The sequence below is a fragment of the Nelumbo nucifera genome, chromosome 1 (genome assembly GCF_055504915.1).
Source record: "Nelumbo nucifera cultivar China Antique chromosome 1, China Antique-T2T, whole genome shotgun sequence".
Lineage (NCBI taxonomy): Eukaryota > Viridiplantae > Streptophyta > Magnoliopsida > Proteales > Nelumbonaceae > Nelumbo > Nelumbo nucifera.
This window is the reverse complement of record NC_142649.1, coordinates 184,925,861-184,941,255: the sequence shown is the minus strand read 5'-3', so window position 1 is coordinate 184,941,255 and position 15,395 is coordinate 184,925,861. Positions and strand designations below refer to the sequence as shown.

Here is a 15,395-nt window from a genome sequence, read left to right as displayed (position 1 = left end):
AGATGGAGGTGAGAAAGCTGGTTGTGGAAGGTGATTCCAAAGTGATTATCAGTTGGCTGAAGCAAAATGAATGAATACCCTGGCTATTCAGAAATGACATAAAAAAGATTAAAAGCCGATCCAAGAACATACAATTATCAATTCAGCGGACTCCAAGAGCAGCAAATGGATTTGCAGACCAGCTAGCTAGACAAGGGGTAAATAGGGATCAATGTTTTTGGGCTCAGTTGTAAGAATGAAAAATCACTCTGATAGGTGACATGTTAATTATAATGGGGTCAAGCCGAGGCTACTCGTAATCTGTAATTTCTGTAATTCTGTTTATATTAATGGAATTTCCTTTCACTGATCAAATTAATAACAATAACAATAATGATACAGAGATAAGAGAAGATGAGAGAGAGAGAGACTACCATCAACTGGACTGGACCAATGACCTAAGGCGGCAGAGATGATAACTGGTGAGTCGGTGACCTCCCCTTTCTTTTATTCTTCTTCCTCCACTTCTATTTTCTTTCTTTTTCTCAGCCCCTTTTCTCACTCTCATCTCTAATGATATACATATGTACAATCATCCTCATAACCTAACCTAATATCCTAATCTAATAGCTAGGATCACATACAGACACACGCACTATAAACATTTTGACCATTCAACCAGGACGGTTGAACCACTGACCTGCCACCTAGAGGAAACAACAGTTCAGTTTCAGGTCGGTTTTTCTAGCACTGCATACCACAGACTAACAAAGAAACTATGGGTTCATTTTTTGATCAGCAATAGGATCAAAAAGATACATTAATAAACCTTATCCCATTGAATGGGAAAAGGGACCAACAGCACCTATTGTTGATTATCCCCTTAAAACAAGAATGGAAAATACAAAGTTTACAAATTTATAAGTTCCTTGTCAGAATACTGAGAAAGAGGTTGGTTCAAAAGAAATATTCATATCCTACTGTAAATTAACAATCATTAGAAAACACACATAACCATCACCACTGAAAGATGCAAATGCAAAAGGGAAAATAAAGACATTGGGAATTGTGTTCAGTTATCTAGGATCTAAAGTGATTGGAAGCATATGTTGGTAGAACCCTAAAATGAAGTGCTAATAGCTTGAATTCAGAATAGGTGAGGACCCCATGTTTAGTAGATATGATCAAACAAGATGTAAGTGCCGGTAGACTTTTGTGGTTTTTTGTTGAAAATGTATTCCTTTTTATGAATGTATTGTATTAGAAACTCAGGAGTATTGCATTAGAGAGATTTAAAAGGATGTAATTACCTATCCGCATAAATTAGAGGAAACAACCTCAGGAGTAACTTCAACCGCAACCACATAGAAGCTCGCAATGCTGCAGATGAGGGAAGTGCAGAATCAGTTGGTCCTGTGGATCGCCGACCCAGGCCAGGACTGCCACCCCTTATTCCCTTCCGACTGCTACCTTTGTTTGTACCACCTTCAATCCCAGAAGGAACTGCTCCAGCTTGCTTACCTGTGCCACGGGTAACTGCATTTATTTGCTGCTCAATACCATTCATTTGCTTAATTAGATCACTTGCAAATGCATTGCGGGATTCACTGGAACTCCTATCTATGCAAGGAAGAACCAACTCTACAAGAGATCTCTCAGTCGCATACTGCTGACCGCAGTTGAAGCCTTCAGAATCAAAAGTTTGAGAAGTTAACCTTCCTGACCTTTTAAAATCTACACCTTCTTCCACAACCTCTCCTTCTTCAAGAGAGGCCACTTCAAACTTCTTTTTCTCTCCTCTGATCACTGCTAGATCAGCAGCTGAATGTGGCCATCCCCATGGCTTCCAAAATTGAATTTTAGTTGAAAGACCTCTTATTTGAGCAATATTAACGAGGCGTTGTCTGATGGACTTACGTCCAAAAAGGACATCATTGCCACCCAAGAACCATTTAGTTTGTAAGAGCAGTGATTCCTCTAATGATTTCCCAAGCAAATGTACCACCTCTGAATAAAGGGGAGAAGCATCAGGTCTGACCAGTAATCTTGTGAGGATGATTTCATTGAAATTGCTCTCATTCTCAGAAAGAACAGAATTGTCAGCACTAGGTGAAAGAGAACGAATAGCCTCTGCCAATGACATATTATGCGTATCAATTTTTTCAATGAGAGCTTGTTCATTCAAGAGAAACCTGAGTTCTACCCATTGCCAATGAAACTTTGCCGGTTGAAGGGTATCCAATACATGCAAAAGCTGATCCTGAAGTTTCGTCTCACTTTCTGCACGTTGCACTTTCAACTCACCATGCCCAGAGACCCTAGTTCCATCATCGTGTGAACTCATAGAGTGTGGCAATTTACAATCAAGGATTGCATTAAGGAAAAGTCTAGCACGGAGAGGAACAAATGCCATGGTTTTCATATGCTTGTCTGTGCCATGCATTTCTAGCATGGCTGCAAACTCAGAGTCACCAACATCTGAAGCTAGGATGTCATAAAAAGCATGAGTATCCCGTAAGCAAACATCCCGAAATGGCTGGTGCCTTATGACATCATTTATGGTCGATGCCAATGACTGATGCAATTGAACATCTTCACGAATTACAATATTACTATTGAGAATGTACGGCCTCCATATCACCAAAGCAAAGATTGAATAGGCAGGAGGCAAAACCAAACTAAGAGGAAGCATTCTCTGCATCCTTGAAAGAGCTAAGATATATGGTTCACCAAGAAGTTCCACAACTAGTCCATCTGAAACCATTCTACAATTCCCCACAAGCAGCCTAAACCAGTGCAAATATACTTCAATCAAATTGTCCACCTTCAAAGCACCAATTGAACGAGAAATCCCATTAGAACTGGTTCTTGCACTCCTCACAAATTGGATAATGTCCAATCCTTCCTTTAATCTTAAGACAGATATCATCCGCTCCAGGCTAGCAGCTCCATGAACAACAGCACCAACCACTAGTGAAGATACAGCTGCTGCAGCTTTTGTGGCCCTCCCAAGAAATACTTTTGCAGTATTCAGCATCTCATTTGACAGACTTGAGTTTGAATCATGGGCTTCAGGTGATAGTTGAAACTGACTACGAGAGCCTTTTCCTGGAGCAAGGGCTGTGGCAACAGCCGAAGAAGCTTCTGTTGCAAGTGCTATCTCAAATACACGGCTCTGGCGCTCCCCAAGGGCTTCCTTAAGTAAGCAGAGGCAGGCAATGTGAATATGTACAATGCGCCGAGCACAATTCAATGAATTTATAGGGGATGGGAAATTTGGGTAATTACTACTTGTAGTGAAATCTGGCATTTTCACTAGAGCAGAAACTACATTACCAACAATAGCAGAAACAGCAGAGGCCACTACAAAGGGATCCACTTCTTGGGGTGCATTATTGTTCTGCCTAATGCATTCCATTAGTCCCAAAACTATTTGTTGAGCCATCTGATATCCATCATCACATTTTTCCAAGGATGGACCTTTAGGAGCACCTGCTGTAAATAGTTTTCTTTCTTTGCTATAGAAATAGTGCATGGCTTCGTCAATGTGCTTTTGCACTATCTCCTTCATGCCCGGGGTTGGCCTAGACAACCTGCCACTTATCTTCTGACGGAAGTAATCATCAAGATCTTCCACCCCAGCTGGAACTGCAAGTGGAAAACCAAACTCACCATCCAGTGCTCGTCCAGATTCAAGTTCTGCAAGGAGTCTCTGATCAGATGTTGCCCTGAAATTTTTCTCCCATTTTGCCACACTAGGCACATTGCAATATTTCTTTAACAAGTTTCGAGCATAAACAAAAGCTGCTGAACCAGAAGCCCTTCCATTAGTGGTCATGACTGTGGCAGCTCGATGCATTGTAGCAGAAAGGGTTTCATGAAGAAGATCTGCTGCTACAATTATGTTCTCATACCTGAGGAAAAGAAGTGAAAAAAGAAGGAAATTGATTCCTAGTAGCATACAAGTATGAACCTACATATCAATTTACATATAAGAAATATCCAAAAATGGAACAGTGCAATACGAAGATTAACAGATGGAACTGGTTTAATCTTTTTTAGACTGGACATAATTATTCTTCAGGCCATAATGCAACAAGCGGTGATGGTTTTGCTTATCAGATGGGGTCAAAGTGTGAGAATGGTCCACGTAAATTGGCTCATTACCAAAATGAGATGAGAGAAACAACAAGAAGTAGAACAGTACAGATAAGGTGGATTACAAAATAGTTGAATCCAATGGCAGATCATCTTGCCAGATCTGGGGGGAGGGTTTTGTTTTTGTAGGGTGTCATCTCTTTACTTGACTAGCCTTTTCCATTTCACTGTCAACAATAATATCTGTTAAATTGTGAGTCCCAAGGTTTTTTTTCCTTTTGATTGGTGAGGTTCCCCAGGTTTTTCATCACTACTTTAATCTACATTGTTCATCCTCCCACTGTCTTTTAGGGCCCTTTCATTCATATCTTCAAAAAAAAATACAATGTAACAGGAGAAGTCTACATTACCATCTTCATTTTGACACCCCCCACTCCCAAATGCACAAGGATAAAAAATTAGGTGTTAAAACATAAATGTCCCGAAAAGCAAATCAAAACCAAAAGATCAACTGTCCTCGAGCAAATTCAATGTGAGTAAAGAATATGTATCAAGTCAGAAGAATACCATTAAATACCTTAACATTATGAAGAAGATTTTGTTCTTCACAGAATCATGGTAGCAATAGACAAAAGATACATATTAAGGCCATAATGGGAGGATAACCATGCAATATATAGGAAGAAAAGGCTGGGGAGAGAGAGAGAGGCAGAAAATCAACCAATCCTGCATTATAAAATACAACTGCTTAATTATAAAGTATTAAAGCAAGCATCTTTTGCAAGTGTACCTCCTAATGGATGACAATAGAAATGCTTCCCCCACTTCACATGAATAGCATTCTGTGTTCTTTGGTAGCATCAAAATGCTTCTCCCACTGTGAATATTAGAATTTGTAGTAGATGGAATCTTGGGTAATAACCACAGCAGGAATTTCACAGCTGAAACTAGGTCAAATGAAATATCCATCAAATATAATATAGCAGATAACTCATCTTCAGTGAGCTTCCACCGTACAGAATTCTTGTCATCAATGGAAGAAGGCAAAGGCCCAGTACACTGGCCAACCTTGGAAATAGACTTTTCAAACCCTTCAATAAGCTGCCTAACAGAAGTAATCAACCACACTGTGATAGCCCTTTTCTCAAGCAACCGTAGCTGTTTCAAAGCTTTACCAATTGAAACAACATCACCAAGATGTGCAGTTCTCATGCCATCTGATGGCTTAGAAACATCTCCTTCTGTACCAGTTCTATGATGAGGACAGCTTATTTTATTATCACATACATGACTAGTTGATGCCCCTTGGCTACCCTCAATCCTAGCAGCTGCCAGTTGAGCCAGGCTTTGGGTTTTGCGCACAATTTTTTGCCGACCTCTAGATGCATGTTTGGTTGACTTAAGAGGTGGATCAACTTTAAATGACTCCATGGATTTGGGACCCTTCCTCACCCACCAGCTATCCTCATCATCTGATGGATTTTGTAAAAACCCATGCGTATATGAGCTCCTGTCCTCACTTAATTTCTGCTTCTTTGACCTCCTGCATTCTTCACACCCAGGTGTTCCTTCTGTAACATCCATTTTGTTACTAATTGGCCCAATGGACCTCTTGCAGCTCCATTGAGATTCATCAGATCGTGTATCTGAGGCTGCAGAATAAGAGCTTGGAAGATGCAATAACATTGAAATGGCAGCCTTCACTTCTGAAACTTGGACCTTCATTTTTGCATCTCTGCCAGACAACGGATTGGATGCTGAGCGAAGGTTTTTCAAGTGTTCAAGGGAAGGAGAAGCTGCATTTCGTCCAGAACTTGGATTATCTTTTTGTTTTGGGGAAAAGAAACTTACATCATTCCCATTTTTGGAGTGGCTTGTATGATCACCAAGAAGTCCAAGAAGCAGAAGCCGGCGTTCATTGGCATAAACATGCAGGGCCTCCTCTAGAACTGGAACATCAGCAATCTGAGCCTCTTCCAAAGAATCAAGCATGTAAGCCCCAGGCAGCTGCTTCAAAACATGATAGTGTCTCTTTCGTCTATCCAAATCCACCAGAGTCTCACTCCTGTCCATAATGCCACTGACTATGAGCTGCCTCACATAGGCTGGAGGATAAAAAATGCCAGAACGAATAAGTTCAATGATGAGAAGCTGAAGGCGTTTGAAACCTTCACCTTTGCCCACATCATGTTGATCTATCCAACAAACTATAATATCATGCACAGGCCCTGGGCTTTGAAAAATGTCCGATGAATCTATTCTTCCACCCAAACTCTTTGATTTATTTTTGGATACAAATACATTTTCTCCAGTTGTCCCACCTGAAAAGATACCGGCTCCCAATGTACTTCCATTCTTGCTCTGAATTGAATTACACATATCTTCCATCTTCATCTTCAAAAGCAGAACTGCAATGTACACCTGAGAAAAATCTTTTCTGCCCGTGAACTTCAGGTCAAGAGGCAACGAAGTCCGACAATCTCTAAAATCACACGTTGCCCACTCAAAAAGGAAAAACAGAGAGCAGATAAATGAAAAGCTGACCATCCCCATCCACTTCATAGATGAATATAGGCATGGGCTGACTTCTGCAATCCAAACTTCTTCAATGTTTCCATCACAGAGATTCTCAAAGAGAAAATTGTAAGCACCTCTCAGATCTCCCAGTGTTAAAGCTTTATCCAAGGCCTGTACAGCTTTAGCCACACCATGGCCTTGAAGACCAGGACTAACCGCCTTCCCAAGATTATCAGCACGTTTCTGAATAGATGAAACAAGATAGTCAAAGGACAAGAACTGATTATGAGCATCTTGCCTTCTGTCACCATACATGGTAATAAGTTCTCCCGGACCATAATGAGTCTTCTCTGAATCCTCAGATGCCTTTGAGAAGAAAGATCTCCCATTTGTCACACCCGATATTACAGATGGTGCCAATGGAAAGCATTCCAAAGCAACAAAAGTATCAGGTACAGCAACTATCAAGTACCGGAGCATCTCAATTACAGCAGAGGCAGTATAGGCCCTCCGAGAATTATCTACTAGATCAGAACCACCACTAGAAGGTTCTTGTATGGAACGAACAGCTACTTCCACAAGATTACGGACGTATGTCTGTGATAGTACAATTGTTTCTATCATGGCATATATAATAGGCAACAGTAACTGTAAAGTTTCAAGTGATTCTTTGTCCTGAAAGTCAACATAAATATGAATATTAAAGCCCAATTATTAAATTGTCATTAATGAACTGACTAAGAGCTACTTGTCAAGTTATTCCTAAACAAAAGATAAGAGTTACAGGTCACAAAATTCAAAAGAAATGGTTCTATTTTACCCAGGCAAGATAGAAAGATGAATAACCTGCAATTGACTGAGAACCCACTCAATAATGTGAGAAGGAAGAACCAACCCTTCTGCATGATGCCATTGCAAGATGCGCACCATATACCACCATTTAAAATGCAAGGAAGGTTCCTCGTCATCTGTAAGGGTGGGTGTTGAATCACCCTTGTGAACAGACCCAGCCAAAAGCATTTGCGGAGATTGATCCCTGCCAAGAGAGCCATCCTTCGAGATGTATTCATCCAGTAGGTACTGCAAGTATTCAATTATGTCCTTTGTCCAGAGATCACTGCGATTTAATTGTGTTTTATCTGTTGCACCAGAAGAAACGTTTGCAGAAACAGGTCGGACCTGAACAGCAACTACCTTGATAAGCAAATCTAACATATTAAAAGCAAATGCTTGTTTAAGTCAGAGAAAGCCAAGTTTTAGATCATTTTTTACCTGATTTAGGTATGTTACTTTGATAAACCAAGTTGCTCTCAATAATGGAACATTATGCCTGATAAGGACTTCAAAAAGAGCTTTCCTCCTAAAACCATGAGGGACATGGTCAGCCAAAGCACGCAAGCGTTTATGTTGTTGGGATAGACCCTGCACAAAGAACAGTGATTATTCAGCAATTTAACATTAGAAAACACTTCAGCAAAACAGAAAGGTAAATAGATGGAACATTAGGTGATTGAAGACACTAACCACAGAGCAAGGGAAAATAAACGTTCTGCTCTAGAATGCTATTCAAATCAAAGGACCAAAGGAAATATTATAGGCACGCACACTCATATTAATGATTGATAGGAAAATCTGCTCAAATAAAGAACCCATACATGAAAAATGGACTGCAGCTGAAAAGAAAAACAATGTAGACAAGGGCACCACTGGGTGCATATGGGAAATGTAAATGTCATCAGAGCACAAACACTAAAAGCATTTCATAATGTAAGCTTCCAAGTTGCAACTATAGAAATTTTGAAGACAGTAATAATATGGATTTCTGAATGCACATGTAATAACAAGCATAAAGTCAATACCTAGGATGGCCTGTGGTTATTCATCTGGGAGTAGTTTATGGGGGCGGAAGTGCTGCTATTAACAATATAGAATCACCCTCCATTCTTGAGAGCTCTGACAGGTAGATATGGAAGTGGGAGCAATGAAGTCTTCAATGTTAAGGTAGTGGAACACTTAAAATAAGTACTTTTAAGACATAGGACCACACATTAAGTGGTTTTTAAGTACTTATGAATGTTTGGTGAAAAAGTGGGAAAGAAGTACTTCTTTGAAAAAGTGACTTCAAGTTGGCTTTTTTTTAAGTACTTCTTGAAGAAGTACTCCAAAAAAATGGGACGAACCAGTCCCTATTATTTTCTTTTAATACCCAAAATACCCCCGCATGAGGGTATTTTTTTGACATTGTTTATGCGCCATTTTCTCTATTTTTTAAGCCCACCGTTGCAGGTTGGGAGATCTCGGTTTCAGATTGAAGCTACTGTTGATCGTCTCTTACCTTGAGACAAATAACAAAGTAGATTGAGCGGAGAAGATTGAAAAAATCAATTCCTGCTTTCTGGCTTAGACCGAGCAGCAGATTCTCAATTCTTGAGCATGTGCTTATGCCGTCAATCTCGGGAATTTTCATCAGTGTCCAGAACCTTTTTCGGAAAAACGGAGAAAAGGTCGAAGAAGAACCGAAAGAGTCAAAAGGAGCGTTCAAAGAAGGAGAAACAAGGGTGTAGCAGCTGCATTGCCAGAGCCATATAATTGCGAGTGTGGCCTCAACGAATCAGTGTTATCAAGATAATGAAATTTTGGGCCCGAATTCAAACTTAAAACGGTAGGGGGCCGTGGTGGTGGAGAAGCGAAGGCAGTGACATCAGAAGAAGTTGTGGGATTGACGGAGACAACGCTTGTTGGTGGATTAGTAGTGTTGAAGGGCCGAGCAAGGAAGTCTTGAAAAATCATACCACGGAAGTTGGTAGTATCAGTGTTGGAGACTTTGGGAAGGGTTGATTCTCTGGTGCCGGTGGCAGCTGCAGCTGCAGGGTGGTCATTGAGAGAAGTGAGGTTGATGTCTTTCCATACTTCTTCCATGGTTCTCGTTCTCCTCGTAGGGGTTGGGAGGTGGGTTGAAGGTGAAAAGGGGGAGAGAGATGAAGACGAAGATGACGATTTTGAGGACAAAGAAGAAACTCTATTGCTGTATTTACTATTGAGATTTCTGGTGTCTTCGCCACCTGACGATGATGACTGCCTGGTGACGGTGATGGCGGAAAGAAGAAAGGAGAGAGATGAAAAAAGAGTGATTGAATGAGTAATGGTAAAGGAAAAGAGTGGAAGGTGATTGTATTTATATAGAGCATATATAGATGATGATGGATCAGTTCATCAGTCTGAAATTGCAATTGTAAAATGGAAAGAGTTATAGATTGTGCCTGTGTATGTGACTGTTACTAGCGACTTTTCTTTTTTTTTACTGTGCCCGTGTAAAATGGTATTGTCGAACTCCAGGTAATTAAAACATAAAATTAATCGAGCTCCAATTCAAAGAAGATATTTTTGCAGAGGAAGAAGAAGAACAGGAGGAGATGTATCAGATTATCAAGATTCAATTAGTTTTTTGATACAGAGATGAAAATGATACACCCAGAAATCCAAAGAAGAGGAAAAACTATTCTATTATCGAAAGCAGATGAAAAAAAGGGGATGAAATACTGGTACCCAGAAAGAGAAACTGGAATTGAAGCTCGGAAAACTTCAATTGAAACCGAGAAACAGGGAAAGAAGATACCCCAGAAAAATTCAAAAAAGTGGGTAAATTAGTGACAAATATGAGCGGTTTCTGATGAAGAAATGTATCATTCTTCTTGGGTTTTTTTTAACTTGAAACTCCCCTGTTTTTTCTTCATTTTTGTATATTTTTTTACATTGTTTGAATTATTTTTTATGCAAATAATGATGTTGAAAATGAGTGAAGTGAGGGTTAAAATTGCCATTTGTGTCAATATAAGCACTTATGGGGAAAGTAGCTTACCAAACATTCTCACCCCAATAAGTGCTTAAAAACATAATAAGTGATTTAAAAAGTGGGTTACCAAACAGCCTTAAGTGGTTGCTAAAATAAGTACTTCTAAGAAGTACTTGTGAAACAAGTATGTTTTTTAACAAGTACTTAATCATCAAACAGGGCCTAAGTCTTGTGCAAGGTCATTGTATTGGAATGTAACATACATTCCTTCGCAAGATGATTTGGGCGTATGAGGTGCCTTCTAAGATGGCTTTCCTATTCTGGACTATTGAGCTTGGCAAATCACAGATGTCCTACCAAAGAGAAATATGTGCAAAAGAGGCATGACCTTATTGGATGTGGGCTGTATCTTTTGTAACCAGGTTGTGGAGTCTGCCAATCGCCTGTTTATTAATTGTGTCAGCCCACCAGGAAACTCTCTGGGCTTTTTATTTGAAGATTATTAATTTTAGTTGGGCTTGCCCACAGTCTCTGATAAAGCTGCTCCAAGGATGGAAGGTTAAGAGGCTCAGTAGAAGAGGGAAGAAGGAAGACCCCTGCTGCCATCTGTTGGAGAGATTGGAAGAAGAGGAATAGCATGGTGTTTAAGGACTAAGCAGATCAAGAGAATGAGATCCTTAGAAGCATTTCAACCACAATCATTTTTGTTGGATAGTTCAGCATTTTTCTTTTGATTATTTGTTTTCTGTTGATTTTCTTTGTATCTATTGCCGAGCAGTTTCCATTTGTTTTTTGAGCTTGCTTTCCCAGCCATATAGATTTCTTGTACAGGATCTACTTAGCTTATCTCATTCTAAACTCTTCACTGATCTGATTCTTCTAAAAAAAGGAAGGGGGAGAAAAGACTGAGGAGAATAACAATCCAATAAAGCTAATTTTCTCCAACCCAACTTGTAAAGGAGAAGTTCAGAGAACTAAAAGAGGTGAGAGCAGAAACATTACTTGCAAGTACCAATGTGCGACACATGCAGACTGTAAAGTTAGTACAATCCTAGAGGTTAGTTAAAGAATAGGTCAGCATCCTGTAAAGAAAAAAAAAAAAAAACAGCACCCAACAACACATGTTTTTCATTGGTAACTGGGCAGAGGTTTAGAGAAAGTTATGTATGAAAATGCAATATGAGCATAGGCATATAATACCCCTCAAAGTATACAGGACATGATTTTTCTTTTTTTTTATCAATATAATATATACAGGACATGATTTACCATAACAAGGAACATATATAACAGTTACAGCACAAATTTTACTGGCAACTTGCAAGTACAAATGAATGTTACATGAAGACTATAAAGTAGATACAAAAGCACATAAGGATGCATAACTGAATCAATTCCCAGAGGTAGTTAAAGAAGAGATATCCTGTAATGATCCAAAATCTGTGATATTGCAAAATATGATTTCATTACAAAATAGAATAAACTTTCTTTTCTTAGTTGTAAGGCAAGTTAATCATAACCTATGAAATGCAGGCAATGACAAAGGCATGCTACAGAAAAGATGGGAAACAGAAATTACACTAAAATAATAGACTCGACAATTTTGGTGCCCATTCATCATAGATTATGGCAGTTAGGAATGTATCTAGTCAAAGCACATGCTATCAAAGTAAAATAGGAGAGTCCACTAAACATGTTGATGCAAGTAAGACGCATGTTAAAGATGTTTAGTAGTGTAACATAAAGGAAAAATCAAGTACTTCAATCCATTTCTTTCGGGAGTCTTCACCACACGCCCTTTGCTCAGGAAAGACACCCGGCTTAAGTAAAAGTGAACCAGAGAGAGGCACTCCATAAACCTGACCAGCCTATTGCAATAACAGGAAGAAATATCCAGTTTCAGATTACATTGTGCTAAGATTCAGAAATAAAATGGAAGGGAGAGTGATTTATTAAGATACATAGTACAATGTAAATAAGCACCAAAACGTGTGTACACATGTGCACCATAGCAGAAAAAGGTGAACAACAGTTGATGAGATGCACATGACTATTCAAAGCCAAACACTAATTGAGATAAGGGACGTTTCCATAAATTACCTTAGACTGTTTGATTTATAGGAAGGGAAGGGGAAATATAAGTATTTCTTTATTATTCCCTTTCCACATTTGGTTTGTGGGATATTATGAGATGGAATGAGAAAAGGCAGGGATTGCAGTTCTAAATTTTTGGGAAGTGGGGTCATACCATATTGGTGTATAAAGTGGAAAAGGAGAAGTCTTCTCTGGCACTTCTCTGCCATTAAAAAAAAAAAGCACCATTTATGTAATATTTTAAAACTGACCCAAAATGGAACCACCTTTCCATCTAAGAGACATGTCAGTTGTTCAACTGTTCAGGTCAAACAGGACAACATGTGATTTCTTAATTAAGTTGTAAGAACATAATAAATAGACAAAAATACAGAAATTTTGTAGAAAAATCGGCATCTCTAATCTTTTGTATTCACCATATTAAACAGAAACAAGTGTGATAAATAAGAATCATTTTTTATTAATGATGAAATTGGACAAAAATACAGAGAGAGAGAGAGAGAATCAATATCTAACCCATGATCCACTGGCTGGGTGAAACAGTTCAGTAGTTCAGCTGTCTGGGTTAAATGGAGTAGCCCATATCATAATTAAGTAACAAAAATATAATAAATGGATAAAATTACAAAAATAAAGAAAATATATACAATTTTAAGGAAAATCGGGCATATTTCCAATACTATATAATAATCATAATAAATAAAAAAGTAGTGACAAATACGAATTACTTTTTATCAATAATAAAAATGGCCAAAATATCTGACCTGTGAGTTGCTGGCCGGGTCAAATGATTCAGTGGCTCAGCCTTCCAGGTCAAATGGGTTAACCCATGATGTCATAAGTAATTAAATGTAACAAATAGATAAATTTACAAAATAGAAAATACAAAAAAATGCAGAAAAAATTGGCATATCTACAATATTATATATTCATCATTTTAAAGTTTAAACAAAAAATAAGTGTGATAAATAAGGATTATTTATTATAAATGACAAAAGTGGTTCAAAATACAAAAAAAAAACAGGAAAAGAGAACTAATATAGGAACCGTGACCTGCTGACCAGATAAAACAGTTTTAACGGGTCAAGCAGTGGGGTCATTAGGTCATCAACAGAGTCAACAGTCTTTTGCAAACAAGTGGTTTGGTGGTGAAAAGGAACCCAAATTCTTGGCCAGGTGATAGGCTAACCAGTCTGACCAACCAATTCAAACGGGTCAAGCAGTGGGGTCATTAGGTCATCGACAGAGTCAACAGTCTTTTGCAAACAAGTGGTTTGGTGGTGAAAAGGAACCCAAATTCTTGGCCAGGTGATAGGCTAACCAGTCTGACCAACCAATTCAACCACAGGTTGGAAACACTGTTTCTTTGTTACTAGGGCTGACATTCCCACTGTCTTCCCTTTTGTAACAAAACAATGGAACGTGAAATTCCTGCACCCAGTTTCCCTTTCTCATCCCATACCATCCCCATCTTTTCTCATCCCACCAAAATCTTCCTACAAACCAAGTGTAGCCTTATGAATTTATCTATTTAAAGAGAGAGTAAAAACAATCACCTTGCGCTTTTGGGCACGAGAATCATTAATAGCCCTAAGGCGTTTCCTGATTGCCTGGAAGAACCAACAGGGAAAAAGAGTGAAGGACTAATGCATATGTAAGTATTTACATGCTAAAGGTATCCACATCTTTGTTCAAAGTTAGAATCACAGATTTCATATGCCATGCATGAAAGCCTTAAAGCCTTTTAGAATCACATAAATCTTATTTAGTTTAAGTAAGCATTTATATAATGTACAACAAAACAAGATTTTAAAACAAAAATACAGAGAATAGAGTTTCTATTTTGAAGAAGGTAAAATAAATTTGTATTAGAGACTATTTCAAAAGGCATACCAGTATAACTTGCCCACATACAGAATCTATACAAGTAAGAGCACCCAAAAAGAAGTAAAACAACTCAAACAGGCAATAATCAATGGTAGTAAAATTCCAAACATCATGATAACCAAAAGAAAGAAACTAAAAAGAGGGAATATAGTTCAACTAGTCAATTAAAAAAATCTTGGCATGCTAGAACTTCACATTATACAGTTATATGTAACTTAAACAAAAAACAAAAATACAACATACAAGAAAATAATTAAATGAAAACATAGCGCAAAGCATAGACCATCTAAGAGAAAAACGGAACATTCACATTTAATTTAAGCATCTAGCCTTAGTAACTAAGTCAAATAAAATATTACCTCTTTGCATTTTATGATTACAGGCTTTGTAAAAGTAGTAAGTTGAGATAGTATAAGCTCTCTAGCTTCCTGATACAATTAACAAGCAAACATAAGTTAAAATTGCAAGAATTAAAATATCAGGGAAATCATACTCACCCATTGAATGCATGCATTTTGTAAAGAGAAATTGTCCAATATGAGAACTTCAACTAGTTATATTCATAAACAGTCAAATGAATATCAAGTAGCAGTATGCTAAGACATGCATAAACATCAAGGTGCAATACATAAAACAGTCAAAACTTTTTTGACAAGAAATCCAAGCAATTAGACATTTATTGATTTACTATTACCAATATAATTAAAGCATCGACAAGAATTAGACATTTATTTATTTACTATTACCAATATAATTAAAGTGTCGACAAGTTATCAAGTAATCGACTAACTAGTTGAAGGTCAGCACAAAGAATCACGATTTTCACTAGCAAAATTCCTGCAAAATACACAAGCAAGCATGAACCACCTCCCCCCCAAAAAAAATAAATAAATAAATAAATCCTGATTTGATAAGGAATGTTTAAGAGTTATTAGCATATATTTCCTAAAGAAGCTGAATAGGTTATCATGACATTGCTCCATGTCCTTATTCCCAAGTTTGGAACAACTAATTTCAAGTTCTTGCT

At 38.1% G+C, this 15,395-nt stretch overlaps 1 protein-coding gene and 1 pseudogene across 16 annotated transcripts in view; both read right to left on the bottom strand.

Annotated features, from left to right (window-relative positions):
• LOC104596050 (mediator of RNA polymerase II transcription subunit 12-like) overlaps positions 1-15,395 on the bottom strand; it is a 36,889-nt gene that overhangs the window by 13,903 nt on the left and 7,591 nt on the right. For 15 of the 16 annotated variants that reach the window (XR_016080772.1, XM_010257050.3, XM_010257055.3 and 12 more), the window contains 7 exons: positions 14,728-14,796; positions 14,038-14,091; positions 12,148-12,255; positions 7,867-8,016; positions 7,441-7,773; positions 4,868-7,269; positions 1,290-3,893 (listed from right to left, as the gene is read on the bottom strand). Coding sequence is in view for 15 of the 16 variants with exons in the window: in XM_010257050.3 (XP_010255352.1) it covers positions 1,290-3,893; positions 4,868-7,269; positions 7,441-7,773; positions 7,867-8,016; positions 12,148-12,255; positions 14,038-14,091; positions 14,728-14,796 (5,720 nt within the window). In the remaining variant the exon portion in view is untranslated. The remainder of the gene's footprint in view (positions 1-1,289; positions 3,894-4,867; positions 7,270-7,440; positions 7,774-7,866; positions 8,017-12,147; positions 12,256-14,037; positions 14,092-14,727; positions 14,797-15,395) is intronic. The other variant, XM_088895587.1, reaches the window with a different exon arrangement.
• On the bottom strand, positions 8,830-9,804 carry LOC148804247 (bZIP transcription factor 27-like; annotated as a pseudogene).